The sequence below is a fragment of the Bombus huntii genome, chromosome 9 (assembly GCF_024542735.1).
Source record: "Bombus huntii isolate Logan2020A chromosome 9, iyBomHunt1.1, whole genome shotgun sequence".
NCBI lineage: Eukaryota > Metazoa > Arthropoda > Insecta > Hymenoptera > Apidae > Bombus > Bombus huntii.
This window is the reverse complement of record NC_066246.1, coordinates 11638890-11658132: the sequence shown is the minus strand read 5'-3', so window position 1 is coordinate 11658132 and position 19243 is coordinate 11638890. Positions and strand designations below refer to the sequence as shown.

Sequence of the window (19243 nt, the reverse complement as noted above, 5' to 3'; positions counted from 1 at the left end):
CTCCGCTCGACTTTTTACAAGATATTTTTTATGGCTTTGAATGATTAATATTCTCTATCCAAATTGAATTAGTTATTTCAAGTCATTGGAGTTTCTCCTCTTTTAAGGACAGAAAACATACATCTGGAAGAAATTTTGAAATAAAGTGTAATTTGTGAAAACAAATGGTCTATTCATTTTGGACGAAGAATTTTAACAATTGAATTTCTTTTCCTAACATTTTTATCGCAGTGTCTAATTCCATTCGCAAGAATTACATAATTGATTAAAATTTAAAAAGTACAATACTAATACAATAATATAGTATTATTAATTAATTAATTTCGTTTAAAATTTATTTCTTCTTTTCGTAAAAATTATTGAAATCTGTTCTGAATGTTGTTTTTTTTGCTGTCATCTATTCGTTCTGATTGCCTCGACACGCCCGTTTCCCTACGCTTTCCATTCACGCTGTTCCTCCTACGATCCTGAGTTCGTTTTTGCATGCCATCGTGTCCCGACTCAATGCTCCCTAGGAAGGATCACTGTAGATCAGAAACAAGTAACTTTCGACTCGCGCGCTGAGAAAGCTCGAATTCCGTGATTGATTTGGCGATCGCTAGAAGCCTACCGGGTTTTCAGAAACCCTTTGCAAACACCGGAAGAAACAAATTAAAAGACACGGCAGATCATTTCGATCATCTCACGCGATTAATTTATACAATATGTACAAACGCAGAGGACGCAATGTTAGCGTCGTGGTTATCGTTATACGCATCATATTCGTATCGATTTTAGAATGAACCTACGATGAAGAGTAATTAAATTAGTCCTGAACGCGAACGAAACGCGTGACGAAAACGATTCTTATATTTATATCATAATTACAAACTTTCATAGGTTAGAAAAAGCACATCACGTAACGATTAAGTCGCTTATAATACTTTATTATTTCTTACAAAATCGTCCCAGGATGAGACATTTAAACGTGTATAATTCAAAATTCGTTTGCTTTACACAATAATCTGTCGATTTATATAATAACAGCTAAAAAAAAAATAAAGAAAAAAGTAACGTTTAACGCTCCATGTGAGCACGTGACAAGCTGAGAATAAGTTAGTTAGCGTCGCGGGTTATAACTTCGAGAGGAACCCAGAACGCGTGCTCAAAGAGACGCGTAAAAAAACCCGGTAGACTCTGTACGTCCGTGTTGTCGTTTTACCTGGTCGAACGTTCGGTTTTCGTCGCGAACCCTGTATTTTTCTTTCAGAAACACCAAGGTAACTTTCACTTAACAAATACGATTAATTAATGTTTGCGGAGGAGATAAAAAAAGGAGAAACATCGAAACAGATAAAAGGAAAAAAGAAAAGAAGAAGAGGGCTTAGCGCGAATTATTCTACGGCAGTTTATACACGTCGAAAAAGGAAAAAACAAAACGAGAGCTTTTAAAAAACGAAACGAGGGGAAGATGATAAAAATAAAATAAAAAGAAATGTTAATAAACATAATAATAATAATGGTAGTAATAGTAACAGTAACAGTAATAATAATAGTTATAATTATAATATAATAATAATAATCGTAAACGATACTACGCAGTTTCTGACCAAAAAAATACAAGTTACGTGTCCGTTTTCTTTTCTCCCCCTTTCTCTCCTTCTCCTTATTTATAACGACGAATAAAAGTATAGAAATTTAACGAAGAAACTTACAATGACCGCAAGCTAACCGCAGTTACTTGTTTCCCGCTCGAAATCGCCGACTTTTTAAAGCCAGGCCACGCTTTGCATGTAAAATTCAAGATCCGAAGCATAACGAGCTGTAAACGAAGTTGGTTGTTTGGGCAATCGTGAAATCGGGTTGCGCAGGTCTTACAGATAAGATTAAAGATATTCTATTATCTCGGTTACGAAATGGTCATGCTCTATCATCGTTATACATTTTCGTCAATAGGAACGAGACCAAAAAGGAGAATTTATGTACAAAGCTGTATGTGGCCTAACAACCACTTGTTCGACTTCGAATCGCAATTCGCTCGTGTCTACGACTCGATTCGAGGATCTTAACTCTCATTGGTTGAATCGGAGGGCTTGAAAGAAAATCGTGCAAGTCACGGGCGAAAATAAATCTTTTTATAACATAAATCCTTTTGTACTTAAGCACACAACGATGTCTCTGGTCGCTTGATTAAATTACAAAGGCTCTACACGAGCGGGAATTAAATATAATGAACTTTTTCATAAATTAAATCTATCTATATAACACTATCCGTTTCCTTATTTATTTAAGCATTCTCATTTAAAGCTATGAAAGCAAACGCGAGTACATAGTATGATTAAAAAAAGAAGGAAGAAGAAAAAAGAAACAGAAGAAGAAAAGATAACTATTTTCTTCGTAATATCCAGTAGACTCGAATCATATGCGAAAACTTGTGTCCTGCTTTTGAACGAACGACTTGTAAGAATTAAAGTACGTATCAAGTATGGAAAAGAAGAACGACAATTGACGGTATCTCATTACTCGCACTAAGTTCTTTTAACCCTTCGACTCTTCGCGTGAGCGCACGGCCTCCAAAAAGAATGCGCCTCCGGGCGGTTATCAGAGCGACACTTCCTAGGTAGCTTCAATGCCCAACCTCGCAGTAACGTCGTCGTTGATACGCGGTTGCCCGCTTCATCGTGTCCTCCCCAAAAATGTTATTCGTTTCTTTTTCTCTGTGTTCATTCATTTCCGGACGGTGAAACTCACCTTGACAGAGCAAGGCCCGGCGCTACTCGCGTACCGCTTTGTTCGTCAACGTCGGGACGCCCTGCGCCGCGTCGATCGTTCAGCTGTCGACGCTGAAAAGCTCTTTGTGAAGGGCCGGGAACTCGAGATGCGGCTGCGACCGTTTGAATTTAGCCAGAGCGTCCATGTGCAACAGAGAAATCTCCCGGAGCTGTGGGATTTTCGCGAGGATCGCGTCGCACACCGTCACGTCGCCCTTTATGGGCGACACGTGGTTACGATCCAGTTCCGACCTGAGCGCCCTGATCACCGCCTGTGACAGTCTCGTGATTTCCGCGAGCCCTTTCAGTCCCGGCCGATCTGAAATTATTTTTGGACCTGTTTATTTCTGGCCATTCCGACCCTCGCCTCCGCGGGGATGTTTAGCGGGATTCAATTCCTTTCGTGGAGGTTGTCGGCTGTTGAGAAGGAGTAGCATGCAGGAACGGTTATTGGGAAGACGGAAGGGAGAGAGGAACGAGATACTTCCGTCGAACGAGTATTTATAAGCGGCGATTAATTTTGTGGAGGAGCGTCGTGACGAAATGGGACGAATTAAGCGGCCTGGGGATAATTGGGGGGCCGAGTTCCTGGATAATTTTGGAGAATGAATCAGGGACAAAGGGACGAGAGGAACTTGATATCGTGGCATTTATAGTGCCATGTATGTGTTTTAAATAGGTAGCAACTTTTTTAATCGCTTCAATTAATGGCATTATTTTTAGTTTGTATCTTTCTTAAGTCGAATTTAGATTTTACTGTAGAACTCTGACGCTAACTAGTTAAGAGAATTTTAATACCATCCACTCTGTAGTTACTGAATCGATTACCGTCAAAAGTACTTGGCTAGGAAGCTAATCCTTTTGACTCCACGAAGCAAAAGATATCAAAGGTTATAATTGCATTTATTCTGCTTAATGAGGCGCTATTGCTGTTCTTCGTGTTTTTTCTTTCATGTAAAATAATTCTATGATATATTGCATCGATAGATGAATACGTAACTATAACAATACCTTTAATTAGTAACGAGTGATAATATTTTTTTAGCGTTATGTGATTGAAAGGAAAAGAAATGCATTCTAAAGTAATAATATAGGGTTGAGAACTTCACTAACCGGGACTAAGAAGAACCGCTGCACTGTAAAGCGCCAGCTCTGTTTCCGTAAGCTTCAATTCGGCGATACTCCTGGCTAACTCAAACACGCAAGAAACAAGTTTCATTTCCGCCGTGTCCGTCGTGTAAAACGCATCCTGTGGTAACATGGTGTCACCGTAGAGGACACAGTTCTGCTGGAGATCGAGGTACCTGCTCATACGTAGCACAGCCAACTCGAAGGAACCTGGAAACGTCATGAGCAGTAGTTAATTAATTGAGAAAATTAACATACATAAATGTATTCAACTAAACGTATATAAGACAATGTTTATAAAATATTTTGATAACAGTATTTAATTAAATTTTTTTATTAGAATAATGACAAATATTTTTTTATAATATATATACAGCTTACAAGTAGTTAATGAGTATTTTACAAGTATTTAATAATAACTCTTTACAAAATTTACTTTTATGTCAAAATATAAATTTTACGGTTAATTATAAGCTTTTAAATAATTGATTATACAATAATTTAAATTTATTATGCGTTGAGTTAACAGTTAATCTTTAAATAGTGTTTATCTTTAACAAGGTAATCTTTCAATAAGATAAATTTTACTTCATAGAGTTTTAACTTTCCTATTAAAAATGTATAAGGTTAATATTGACACAGTTAGCATCTATTGAATTTCACTACCTCTTCTCCGATGTTCCTCGATATATTCAAGTTTTATTTATCTAGTACTATTCTATTTATAGTAATTTAAACAACCTTAAAAATTGAAACTTTAGTTAGCACTAGTGAATGATTGCGTGCGTGGGATTAGACTTTTATCTTACACGCCCGTTACGGTTTTTCTTTCTTCCAAGATAAGGCGTGGGACTACGCCAGTATTTATTTAACTCGAGCAATATTTACATCGTTCTATATACCATTTTATGATTCACAATCGAATAAAATCCGCCGCAATTTATTACTGTAACTTTAAACTGCTACTTTCTATTTCTCTACTCCAATAAAGCTTGATTATGAATATAAATTCAAATTACTCACCAGCTTTTAGTAGAACAATCTGGTCGTCCTGCGAGAGCTTCATGAATCCAGGAACCATCTTGGCGAACTCGATGATCTGCTGGATAACGGTGGTTAGTTTTTGGGCACACTCAAGCCAAAGCTGCTCGTGCGCCATGTTCTTGTAGTAGATCAATCTGGAGAGATCGTGCGGCTTCCGGAAAGACTCCTGGATCTGTTCCGTCGACAGCAGACACGTTCTTGCGTGTGCATCCGCTATCGTTTTTGAGAGCAACTCGCTGATCTGTGCCGGATCTACGAAAGTCCATCAGGATGTCGGGTTGAAATCTCACTCTTCAACGATTATATTAATAAAAATATCAAGAAAATAAATATTTAACAGTTACATTCCACTTATTAAAACGACTATACGTTAAGAGATATTACATAGAGAGAAAAATTGTAAATTTTTCAACACGTGTTGCACGAATCATTAACAAATATAACACAGAGAGAAATATTGTAAATTTTTGAATACGTATAGCATGAATCAAATATGTATATGTATAAGCGATAGATGGTTAAAAAAGAAAAACACTGCGGTTAGTCTTTGCTATATATGCATTTGTTGCTATCTTTCACATGTTAGAATGCAACGATTCGATATGGGAGAGCACGTTTTCCAGGTTAAGTTCACGTAAGCCAATATGGACCAGCGAAATCTATGGTCGAGTTCGTTGTAGATCTCCATAATTACAGTACTTTCAAACTACATTATCGCTACAGTTACCAGAGCCGTTTCACTTCAGTTTTCAAGACAGAGAACTTTAAACGACCTCTCCTTTGCTTCGAAGAATCGCCACGGTGAAATTCAAACCCTTTCATTCAATTCCTCCCCTCAACAATTTAAATTACCTACTCTCAGCCACTCAACTCTTACACTGTTGTCTATAACTTTGGGAACACTAATCAAATACATCTTACTACTTCTTCGAGTAAGTTTCCAATGTAACTTGTAGATTAAATAGGATAAATATTTGACGTACTAGAGTTGTTAAAAAAATCAAATTTACTATTACACCTATTAAACAACTAAACGATCAATGTATTTGCTTTCGATATAGCTGAAAAAACACCAGGAAAGGTAACGCGTTTCTATTACTAATAATTAATACAGAGAAATTTTTTCATAATTTTCAATACTTTTCAATAGTTCAAAAATAAGTCCCGAGTAATTTATACAACGGAATAATATATTTTTATATACAAATACCGCTCTTAAAAATATATTATATAAATACCATATGTGAAGCTTATTACACAGCTATAAAAATTAAATTCCACATAAATCTATGCTTAATTCCTAACAGTAACCATTTACATTTTCCATACTGAAATTCACTCCGCTATATAAACTCATCCTCTCCGTATATTCATCAATTTTCTCGCCTCAAACCTACACCCTCTTCTCTAAACACAGAAAAGCGTACTCTCCCGTCGGCGACAACAAGAAAAAGAAACACGAGAACTACCGATCGATTTAATTGACGACGCAAAACAGAAAAAAGAGAATACAAGAATGAAAACGTAAAATAGAAAGAAAAATAAAACGCGAACGAAAGAAAAAGCGCGACGCATGCCCATGCAAAGGGACACAAACGTAACCTCACATCTCGCATGGGACATACTGGGCAGACTCGGCACTTCGTCGTCCTCGGATGGATTGCTGACCCTCTGTTGCTGACTGCTCAGAAAGGTCGTCGAGTCGACCATCGTGTACGAGCCGTGGCCCAAGCTGGCCAGTTCGACGGTGGTCTCTTGCTTCACAGCAACGATCCCACCCCCGCTTAGGGAACCGGCACCACCACCGCCACCGGCAGCCGCACCACCGCCGGTGCCAGAACCGCTCCCTCCACCACCCGAGCCACCACCACCGGATCCACCACCGTTACCACCGCCACCACCGCCTCCACCGCCTCCGCCGCCGCTACTACCTCCACCACTACCCCCCGTGCTGCTTCCGGTCGTCGAGGCAGACAGCGACTTCCCTGGTACGCGAAAAGTCAAAGTTCATTCGGTCTCTGTACCTCGCTTGCTTATTTCTTTCTCCCTACTACTACTTCTCTTTCTCCTTTATTTCTCTCTTTCCGTCTGTTACTCTTATTTCTCCTGTTACGTTCTATTCTTTTTCTTTGCTTCCTTCTCTTTCCTTCTCTTTTTTTTTTTTTTGCTTTTCCCCCAACGACAAGAGAAATTACGCTACTCAAGGGTTAAGTATAACAAGTCCTCGAGTTTTGAATCGAATAGAAATTGAGATGAGGTTTGTTGGCTTGTCGAGATGAGACGAGATTCGGTAGAGGATGTCTAGGATGGAACGGACGGCGAAGACCTTTCAAGGATGGAATGCGGTTGCGATCGATCCTGCTTTTTTTTGGATGGTAGGTAGGGAATTTGGAGATTGTCGCTTCCTGACTATGTGTTAGTGAATGTATCTATAGTAGAACCTCGCTTATCAGAACATCAATTGGGAAATTGTAAGGGTGGTACCTTGTAAAATTAGAAAAAATATATACAAGAGTAAGAAATGAATAAGAAGGTTTGGTTCTATTTAATTATTCATTTTATTCAGAGAAATTATATTATTCAAATAGCGTGTGTTATTATTAGTTCGAATAATCAGGATTGGGAAAGTTAACAGTGAAATATAAAAGAATTTGTTATTAACACTAGATTTACTAATCTTTAATATATGCCTAAACATGTAATACACGTTACAAAAATAAATAGATATACAACAGTTACAAAAAGTATTTGCACGCTATTATATTTAATTGTTATAGCATATTAATTAATTAAGTCAAAATATATGAAATTTCGTATCACAAAGTAATACTTTTATACGACTAAAAAAGGATACTATGAAAATAATATGTATATAGAACCTTATAAAAAGAGCGCTTTGTTAAAAGAAAACGTAAGTGGGCAAATGCTTTTTATAGCCACTGTATGTAATCATATTTCCGTCTCAATAGAAGTAAACATTAATATCATCAAAAACTCATTTTGGCTGGCTCGATAATTCCAGTGGAATTACCAATTAAAGGGGATATTATATTGTACAAAATGACGAGGTACATGCGTTTATGAGAATAACTTTTTAAACATTTACAAAGATGTTACATTTTGTTGCAACATCATCGCGCTTTTCAAACGGTAAATCAATCGTATCTTTATGACCATAGCGTTACTTCGTAGCCACCAATATCAATATTATTCACCGAATGCATCGTGCAGTCAACTGGCAGTGATAAACACAGTAATTGTATCAGCCGCGTGCTACTGAAAGAGACCACTACTACTTGGCGTTGCTTGTTCATCGATTGACATCTTGTTACCTCTCTTTCGTTAACAATAAACTTCAATGGAACTATAAACTCCTGGCTTGGCTCGGATTCAGCTATATCTGCTACTCGGCCAGATTCACGTTGCATTCGATCAAAATTGAAAATATACATCGCGAGAGATTCGTAGACTGCTGTACATTATATCGTAATTCTGGGAATAAATTATCGCAATGTTTAAGCAATTTTATAGATCTTTCCTCTAAATATGTAAAACTAGTGGGTTGTTTTTCGTGAATTTGAGGACTTGGAATGGAAGAAGGCGTTATTCATATTTAAAGGTCAACTATTAAATTTTTATATTTAATAAACTAGACTAGTTGAAAAATCTTGTTATCCTGAATAAATTTGACTGGTTTTTTGAACAGTTTTAAAAATAAAATTGTATCGAATCGTAAACAATAAACGGCGTTTCGTTTCGCTGTACGAAAGTAACCAAAAGCAGAGGGGAACTTCTATTGAAACGAACAGATTGAAAGCAAGCAGAAAGCAGGACTTCGACCAACGATAATATAAGAAATTCAAACATCAAGTGTTGTAACTTTGTTTCTGACCAATTATCAATAGAGTGTAAACTTTTTTGCGAATAATATGTAAAAAATACAAAATCTACAAAGTAAAGTATATTTCTTTTTAAATTATCTTTATAAAAATATGAATTTGCATAAATATCCGCTATTTAATCATTAATCACAGGATGATCTTTACTTCGATAAATATTTGGTCGCCCAGAAAGTTCGTCCCGATTTACATTTCGACTCGATATACATTTATTATATTATATAGGTGCTATTTTATTCCACAACCTTTCTGCATCTTTCACGCAACTTGAATAATCCATCTTTCCAGAAGCTCTCACATTTTTTGGCGAAAAACTTTTCAATACGATCTTTCAGGTCGATCAAATTCCTTAAAAATCGAAACGAACTTTCCGGGCAATTCAATATAAGCATTTCACATCTCTCAGTAGTTTTAAACACAAGATATAACACTAGACATCTCAATTTCTTATATAATATTAAACTTGGATTTACATTAACTTACAATTTCACCCTTTCAAAAAGTACATTATTAAATAAACCTTCATACGTTAAACCAAGCTTTTTTCACTGTTTATCGAGAGATAATGAAAAAGAGACAGATTAGAAGCGACCCCAACGTTTGTTTTCGTTTTTTTTTTTCGAAAAAAAGATGGACTAGATTGAAAGGATTTTAGAGGAGAGTACTCACCGGTGGTGACCACGCTGGGAAGTACCCCAGTCGCGGTGACAGCGGAGGGCGTATCAGGGGCGACAGTGTCCGCGACCTGCGTCTGCGTCGGTCGTGGATCGTAGGTCGTCGTGCTGTCGACGTAGTCGGCGCTAAGCTCGTAGTTCGTCATCGCTTGATGATTGTAATAACCCGACCCACCCGTGCCGGGGCCGGGAGAAGCGTATTCACTACCGCCATACGTGTACCTGCGACAGCAAATCGAAACGAGGATGAGAACGTGCACTTCCTCTCTGATCAAAAGCTTCGAGATTGATATGCTGAAGTGTCGTTTCGTTGTAGACCTTTATGCGGCATAAAATTCCGATACTATACATTTTTATTTTCACATTTACTTTCAATTCATTTCATGATTTTTAAGAAGAATAAATGTAATGTATTATTTCTGTTTTATATCTTAAAAAAAAAAAAAGAGAAATGAGACAGATATGCGTGCATGATGAAAAAATCTTAATATATAGTATTTATTTGAGCCTAGAATATTACTAGTATAATAAGCATACTGTATAACCTCGTTGAAAGATACGAGGACGCTTGCTCAGTTGTAATGTACATTCCGATAAATTATGAAACTATTAACAAGTCTGATGTATTTTGTTTTTGTTAACATTAGAGTGCATATGTAATAAATAATTCACTAGATATCGTGTGTAGAATGCGAAATAATAATTCTATCATTAAAATTAATAAATGTTCTCATGCTTTTGAATAAGTCTATATATTTGACGATTAAATTACGATTATGTTGTGTCCATGATACGCGTATAAAATTAAGCCTGATTGGTATTGACTAATGCGCTTGGATTGCATAAAAAGGAGTCCCGGTGTTAGGTAATCATGTGTATGTTTTACGATGTAATTATGTTATTGTATGTTTATGGAATCTATCATTGCACATATCTATGTATCACGCTAATTGTTAAAAGATAATTGTTCAATTAGCGGTATGTATCTTTTGTTTAATTGAATACACTGATCGATATATCTGATTTGGAAACGCAGCTGATGTTTTGAATTTACTTATCTTATCTGCTTTTTTTATACTGACATGACAGGAAAGAAAAATTTACACCAACAATACAAAACAGAACTTCTTTGAAACTGCAGCATTATTAGAAGCTGTGAAGTTGAAGTTACGTCTGATTAGTTTAGTTATGTTATGTCTGATGTCACTTATTATTAGTCACATAAATAGATCAATCGTATCATATTTTTCGCTTTAAGTTTTGCGTTTTCTTTTTGTCATCTAAATATCTCACAGTTTAATTAGAAGTTCAATATTATCTTAGTATGACTAATGTATCAAATGAAGCTTGAATCAACAATGTACGTGAAATGTAATGTTTTCAGAGAAATACGAGTATAATATCCATAAAATTCTAATTAATTTCCTTGTAGACTATATTACAGCTCTTGTACACCTATAACATTGCTATTATTAATTTCATTAGGTAGTTCAGAATAATCAGAGCACTAGTATTTTCATTAACCTTCTGAAGCTTCATATAATATGTAAATACATTATAAGACTCAATCAATAAAATGACAAGATGAATTTACATTTATTTCTTACAATCATTAATGATATTTCACGATCATTTACATCTGACGTGAAATTACTTTAGACTAACTTACCCGCCATTGAAAGGGTGATGCTGATCCGAACTGCTTGGGGTCTGATGTTCAAACACACTGCTATCGGGCGCTGTCTCAGAGGCCGCTCTCATTTGTGCCTTGTGGAACCTAACTTCGTCCTCGACCTTCTCTCTTTGCTTCTTCGACATGCGCCCGAATTTAACGGCTGCAACATGAATCATATCACTTCGTTGCAGTATCTTTCGACGTTTACCGCAAAATCTAAATTTAAACTTGTCCTCTATCAAACTCATATAACAACTAGTTAGCAAGAGAATCACTTAAATTTTTAATGTGTTTTATTCTTAATTAAATAGTCGATGTCCTCAATTAACTACCAGAAATCAAGAGGCGCAGAGAAGAAATGATACAAGTGATGATATCCTTAGTTTGGAAAACTGGCTAAACTTAAATTTCAATGCCCTACGATTAAAGTTTTGTGTACGAGAGCAAATTAAGATTTCCAACAATTTTTTTAATAAATGTGGAATTTAGAAAGCATTTAACCGTCATATTTTAGGTAGATTGTGTAGTACATAAAATTGTAAAAATATAGATACATAAGTAATATTCAAGTATAATGTTATAAAGAAAAATAAATAAGCAAAAATGCCCTTCAAACATTACGGCTCATTATTAAATTCATAAATACTTTGAAAATATCAACAGTCCCCTTGATAACTACAAAGCTTATCTTATATTTAAAAAAAACGCGCTTCTATCACTATTCCACCGATCCTAATTCCAGGCTGTAACTTCTTTCCCTCATTACAAATCTGTAATCAGTAATTTCTCTTCGACAACGTCATACCAAAGCTAAACATATATTACATCAACGAAAATTACCAATTTTGGATCGATGATCTTCTTCTTAAGTATTGTATGTATTTCGATCGCTATATACATATGTATCTCATGGTGTGACTCGATCATTGTACACGGGTTAATTGACTAGTCTCGATTCGATCAAACTTCGGAAGAAACAACTTTAATAAAGATCAAAGATCGACGAAGCACATATATACATGTATATAATCCTGTTTATAAAGTGGTCGCTGAACAACGCTACAAAGAAACGTTCTGATTCGAAGAACGCGGAAGTTCTTTGCATCTCTCGGACTTCTTCGTCGTTATCGCCGGCTCAGATGCACCCACCCATCCCAGTGACGTCACTGCACCACGAACACTATGACAGAAGAGCGCGCGCGATACGCTACGTCACGTGAAGCGTTCAACAACCGCTAGAACCTGAATCGTTCGTCTTCCTTTTTCTTCCGTGTTCTCCAGTTTCTCAAGTTCATTCGCGAGTTCAGACGAGACGCGCCTCTTTTCAAACGAGCTATTGTTGCGGCGGCTTCTGATTGCTTCGAAAATTGATCTTCCTTCCGGCGAAATTTGAATCCGTGTGATTTAGGGCTTCGATTCGCACGAAACCAGACTAGGAGAGCCGAGAAATACGATTGGTAACGAAGTTTTGAATCTTGTTTATTTCGACATAAATTGATAAGATTGGTATAATTGATTAGAGGAAGTTACTTGCGATGAAGTTACTTTCGTTGGTAAAATTGATCTCTACCGGACTGTATGATTTAGTTTTTGATTCGAATAAAATAGGACGAGTAAAGTCGGAAAGAACGTTTGATACTAATTATGTTTATTCGGAGCTTAATTTATAAGATTAATTATTTCAAAGGAATTGCTTGTAAAATTATTTTCGTTGTTAAAATTGATCTTCCTTCAGAACAAATTTTTGTCTATGTGACCTTAGCTTCGATTTGTATGAAATAAGACAAGTAAGATCATAGATAAACGTTACAAAATCGCCAATTATGTTTATTCAAAATTAAATTTAATTTCATGGTCTTGATTCTTTGTTCACTCAGCAAAGATAGTTGCATAAATTTGTATAAAATTTTGTATAAAATAACTTGCTTAAAAATTTTAAGGGATCGAGAGCTATAATTGACCTGATATATGACATTTTAAAAGTACAGTGTGGTTCGTTTTAACGATCCCCATCTACTCAGCTGAGTGCTTTCGTTACTCTTATGCAGGGATTTCAAAGTGTTAAAAATAGGTCCAATTGTAAGTATCCTATGAGCGATTTGACTCCAAGACCTTATGAACCAACTTTATTTGAATTCATAAAAAAGAATCAGATAGACAGATCTCTAGCAAGTAACTTTTTCAATTAGTATTACGTAAACTTTCTCTGCTGAACAGATTGATATAATTAATATTACGTAAACTACTTAACTCTCAACAATAAAATCTCACCAACCTCCCTTATAAATCAATGACCCAAGTAATAACGAAAATTCAATTCTCTTACATTATCAAATTCTGTATATTACATTAGTCCTTTCGTTTCTAGTACTAGCTCTAATCATAATCTATGGATCGGTCTATAGATGCGCTAACATAGTCGTCGTCCAAAAACAGCCCGTAGCTACTAATATTACCTATTCCTAGTCATCACCCAAACCACGGCAATGTACATCCAATAAACATACACGTATTCAACTACTATTCTATTGATATTATCGACGTTTCTTTTTCCTACTCTACGATAACAACATACCCAAACTTGCTCCAACAAAACACATAAAAAACAAATAACTATATCGGTAATACAATTGAACCGAAAAAAGACACAAACTGAAATCAAGATTTCAATGCATCAATCAAATCCTCCCCACGACTCTCCGCATTGACATCTGAAAAACCGGAGTCTAGCGTTAGAAAGAGAAAAGAGGAGGGGGGGGGGGGGGAGCGGTGCTTCCGTCCGTCCTCTCTAAAACGCATTTCGATGCACTCACGACGAATCTCGAGCGGTCGGTTGTGCGACCGCATACGCATGACTTGACGCACATATTCATGCGCGCGCGTGCACACACACATCAGTTTGGTACCGTCCCGCTCTCGGGGACGGGGTTGTTGGTTACGCGCGAGAGAGAAATGTGAGCCGTTGGTGAACGAGACGCGTGAAAAAGGGGAAAGAGAAAGAGAGACACGAGTCGCGAGACGTCAGCTGCCAGCTGAAACCGCTATCGGGATCGCCCGCGGAGGAAAACGAGAGAGAGAAGCTCTAGCCGGACGACGGAGAGGCAGAAGCGGAGGGTGATCGACCGAACGCGGCAAACGAGCGACCGAGAAAGCAGACTGGGGATTCTGATGAAGCAACGAGGAGGCAACGACAGAGGGAAAGAGCGTGACAATGCTGGCAGAAAGGGAGGGAGAGAAAGATGACAACAGGAAGAGTATGCGCTCGCGCGCGCGCATCACCGGTAGCACACGATGCACTCTCCTCTGAGCGTATATGAGAGCGCATACTGCAACGAGACGAGGACAAGAAGACTGGCTCCTTATCAACCGACGCAAATACTCCCGGACGCCGGCTTGTGAGAAGCAACGCGATTATCATGCCGAATCTATGTACATCGGGGAGGATTTGTTCTCGTTGCTCGAGATGTTCCTCTTTCGGATAGCATATCAAGCCATTTAAGGGATTCCAGCGTGTCCAGGGGTGCGCGACGCGCGACCAACACACCTCGCGGTGAGGATTCAACGAATGGGACGTCAATGACCTCACGGCGGAGCGTTCGGTCGTGAGGTATTCGACGTTTCGGTTTTGACAGCCTGTTGGGAGAAGGGGGACAGGGTAGGCAGTCTGGAAAGTTGATGTGTCGGGAATGCTGGGTTTGAGGATGAAGAATTTGGGATTGGGAAAAGGGTTGTAGAATTCTTGGAAATGTAATTAATATATTGGCGATCGAAAGAGTTTGAATATATCTGTAATGCTATTTCTATAGAACTCTTAAAAATCCTCATTTAATGGTCCTTTCTATAGAAATGCTGCCTTTAACCTAAATTCCACCAGGACCTACAGGCCCTATTTCTTCTAAGGTCTAAGATCTGCTAGAGAATGTGATAGATGAGTTCACTATAAATACACCTTCTTCCTCTTTTTCCTTATTCTTCCTCCTTTCCTCTTTCACTTTACTATAATTCCACAAATACTTCTAAAATAGATTTTAAGAAAATTCATTAAAAAATGCTATGAAATCTAAAGCTAGAGAATGTCTAAAATTTCTTGAAATTCCATTTCTTTCTGCTATCTGCTTCATTAGTCATATAGAGATTAAGAGCGTAAATTTTTCAAGAAGTCAAAGTTCATGATAACAGGATCTTATTCTAAAATATTCAAGAATATTTATGAATCTCGTCGGCGAAGGTGAACGGTTGATTAACAGAAAATGCAGATATTTTGAATCGACTGCTTGATAAATGCTATTTTAATCTGTCGACTAAGGCAGGATGTTCTTTGAAGGAGCAGCATGGCGTACAGAAGAGATGAAGATCGATTGGATCCTTATCAAGCATTTGCAAACGATGACTGGTGAGGAGACGGTCGATTATTATCGAAGAACCAACTTGCACGATTAGGATAATATTTCCAAACTCGTTCTTTCTACCTCACAATTTAATCTTACTTAAATCTCGAACTATTCCTATTTAATTCCTTTTTCATCGTTTACAATATAGAGAATTTTTAAAAACAATTTTTTTATTGATTTTAAGGACTGCAGAGAAATATGTTAATTTTAAATCGTGACAATATAAGATGAACAATTAGATCGGCAGCAAAGTCCGTTCTTTCATATCAAAAACAGCTGCGATTCCATTCAGACGCGACCGCAATGTCCTGCTTTTCGGCTGCTACTTTATCGAACGTGGCTTTTTATCTAACGGCAGAAACCTGGAAGCTCGGAGAGTATTCATTAAAAAACTTTATGAGCACTCGCAAAAACGAACTGTCGAAACAACCTCTATGAAACACTTCAACACACGTAGACGTGCTTCGACATAACGTGAAGATTCAAAAAAAGATGATCCTTCTTTTAACAATAATTATACGTTTATGTTGTTATGACGACAATTTTTTTAAAACGATTAGGATTCTTTCAATTCTTTACATGATGACCAATTCATCAAATATCGTACAGTGTGTCAGATTTGCACGAATACATGAAATTGCATTTCAAGTTATTAAAATTACAAAAATTACAAGTTGGACGGGGGGATGTAATATTGAATTTGTATCTTCTGGTACGAATTATTTTTCATTATAGAGATCTATACAAAATTTTAGAATATATTTATATAAATATATTTTATTTTATTTAAATTTTATTTATATAATTTTAAAATTATATAAATTTATATAAATGAGATTTATAATTATTAAAATATAATATATATATATTATTATAATAATTAAAATTATAAAATATATATTAAATATATTTAAAATATATAAAATATATAACAAACTAGAATAAAGTTTAACTATTTTCCACGCTATGTACCTACAGTGATGGGCGAAAGAAAGATTGAAAGATAGGAGGTACGAAGCAAAATTACATTTGACACGAGCAGTGAATAAATATAATATACTTTGAAATTGATGACTGTCATCAATATGATAAAAGATTATTAATATCCATAGTGTAGCAATTTTAAACTTTCCTTCCTTACCACTGTACATGCAGAACATAACGAAATTCTTTATCTCAAAGAAATATCTAATTCAAAGGAATGTCTAATTGAAAGAAATATTTTAAGTTAATGCTTCGCGATAAAAGGACAGATTCCTCAAATCGAAGAAATACCTAAAATTAATTTATTTTCCACAAAAAATTTTATCTATCCTATCATTTCAATTGCATTCTTCCAATCTTTGTCAAATTCATAAGATTTCTCCGATAAAACCGACATTCAACCACGTGAAAATCTAAAAAGCTACCTGCAGCCACATCGCCGGGGCACAGACCTGAACGCTTGCGCGTGAATGTCGTTAAACGTGTCCAAGACATCTCGTGTAAGTAAGTACTCAGGGTCCGATAAGGTGGAGCAACGTGGTAAGAGGCCTAGCTGCACCGAGAGGAGAGCGAAAGAGCGAGAAAGAGAGAATCGTGCGGGGGTGTTGAGACGTGGCGGAGGTTCGGGTCGAGAGGGGGCTGGACAGCCTCCGATAAAGGGTCGTACACCCCGAGAGGCACGCGTGGCCGCTGCTATCCCCGTGTATCTGATTTGACGAGTTCTTTCTCTCTCTCTCTTTTTCTCTCTCTCTCTGTTGAATGTTTACGTGTGACGTCGCCATGGTAATGCGCTCAACGTAAATTCGCAAAATTTCGAATCGATCGAAACGAATAAAACTGACAAAACGTTGCCACTCTGAAACGTTTTCAAACACATACATTTGCATCGATCCGTCCATTGTGACACTCGTATCCCGTGAATTGGCTTTTGTTGAAAATTTGCTATAACGTTCCATAGAGAACATCGTTTTGGAAATAATACGCAGCAATTTACGTTATTGAAACACAAAGTTGTTTTTTAATTTGACAACTTTTAGGTTTCTTTTTTTTCGACATTGTGTATAAACGTTTATATGCAAACGTCGATCACTTTTATAGGACGCGTACGTGTATTCAGAGTATAAATCGATGCAATGTGGTATTATAAAAGCCGAACAAATACACACCGCACGTTAGCTGCTTTCATAAATATGAATCGTGACATCGAAAGGGATAAAAAAAAATAATATATTGAATCGTATAATCGTGATATAAATTTCATTTTGTAATTGACCATTCTGTTATATTCGGTAGAACAGAATGCACATATGAGTGTATATCGTAGAACGTACACGTTCACGTGTCGCGTAATTAAACTCGATGATAGCGCTCGAAACAAAGAAATTCCATTTCCATATCGACGCTCGTGATTTGTTGGATCGTTGCTGGAACTTCTAACGCGACACTTATACATAAGCATTATCGTATAGTTCATTTGTTTACCAATTCCTTTCTTTCCATCCCTAGCCGTAGATAATAAAAATCGAACAATTCATCATAACTATCTAAAATGCATTAGAAACCGAATATAAATCAAGAGCGGGAAAAATACGATAATGTTATTTCTGTTGGTTTACTGAGTTTTATATTGATATCTAAAAGGAATATAACATAAATAAATAAACTCAAATATTACATAGTTGAATAACCTGTTAAATCCAAAAGTCTAATAAACTTTTATTAAAAAAAAAAAACAATAGCATACCTGGTGTTGGGACAATCAATATTTTTGCAATATTCACGAGGACAGGAAAAATACGTATAAAATTCGAAAACCAAATAAACAGGCAAGAATTGATTGAAAGAATATTAAATTTGAAAAAAGTTGTTTTTCTGCTGAGAACGTAAAGCTTGGTTATCATTATCTTCCCTTATAGCCCCCAAATATTAAGAAGCAACAAACGATACCAGTTTCTGTTAGTTTTACTATAAGTGTTTACATTAATCGATGGAAATATATCCACGGATAAATTTCCAAGAGAGTGACATCGTTTTCTAAGTAGCAGTCGTTACGTTGTTCGTTAGAGATGCTAACGTAAACTAACGCGAGTCCGTGACAACCTTGAGGTTCTCCGAGAAAACAGAGGCTCCAACCAACGATATGCACTCACCATCTCTAGACATGCCGAGGCGTAGGCACTTTTGCAACCGACAGTACTGGCACCGGTTTCTGTTTACACGGTCGACCACGCAATTCTTGTTCCGCGGACATTGATAGTTGACGACCGACGACTGAGACCGCCTGAAGAAGCCTTTGCAGCCCTCGCAGGTGATCACGCCATAATGAACGCCGCTGCTCTTGTCGCCACACACCTTGCACGGGATTATTTCGATCTGGGCTGAAAACAATAAACAAAGGAAAACGTTAAATTGTCTGTAACACCAAGTGTCAATCGAAGACTGATACAATAATCAAAGAGTAACTAATTAGAGATTCAGTCGTTGCATGTTACATATAAAGTCCGGTTACATTAAGTTTTTTCATCTGGTAGATTAATTGATATTGATTAGAGGTTATTTTCGTAAAATTTTGTTTTTTAGGTAAAGAAAGTTTTCGTATCTTAATCAATGCTTGGATTGATTTCTGAGTCGCCCCAATATGAAATTTAAATCTACATTTATAAACTATAATTGTAAGATTCAAATAATTGATGATTAT

The 19243-nt window shown here is 36.6% G+C and overlaps 1 protein-coding gene across 5 annotated transcripts in view; it reads right to left on the bottom strand.

Annotated features, from left to right (window-relative positions):
- LOC126869348 (probable nuclear hormone receptor HR3) overlaps nucleotides 1-19243 on the bottom strand; it is a 117943-nt gene that overhangs the window by 5150 nt on the left and 93550 nt on the right. For 4 of the 5 annotated variants that reach the window (XM_050625742.1, XM_050625744.1, XM_050625747.1 and 1 more), the window contains 7 exons: nucleotides 18696-18923; nucleotides 11165-11330; nucleotides 9491-9717; nucleotides 6530-6907; nucleotides 4902-5174; nucleotides 3864-4088; nucleotides 2731-3069 (listed from right to left, as the gene is read on the bottom strand). In XM_050625742.1, the coding sequence (XP_050481699.1) occupies nucleotides 2810-3069; nucleotides 3864-4088; nucleotides 4902-5174; nucleotides 6530-6907; nucleotides 9491-9717; nucleotides 11165-11330; nucleotides 18696-18923 (1757 nt within the window). In that variant the 3' untranslated portion in view covers nucleotides 2731-2809. The remainder of the gene's footprint in view (nucleotides 1-2730; nucleotides 3070-3863; nucleotides 4089-4901; nucleotides 5175-6529; nucleotides 6908-9490; nucleotides 9718-11164; nucleotides 11331-18695; nucleotides 18924-19243) is intronic. The other variant, XM_050625743.1, reaches the window with a different exon arrangement.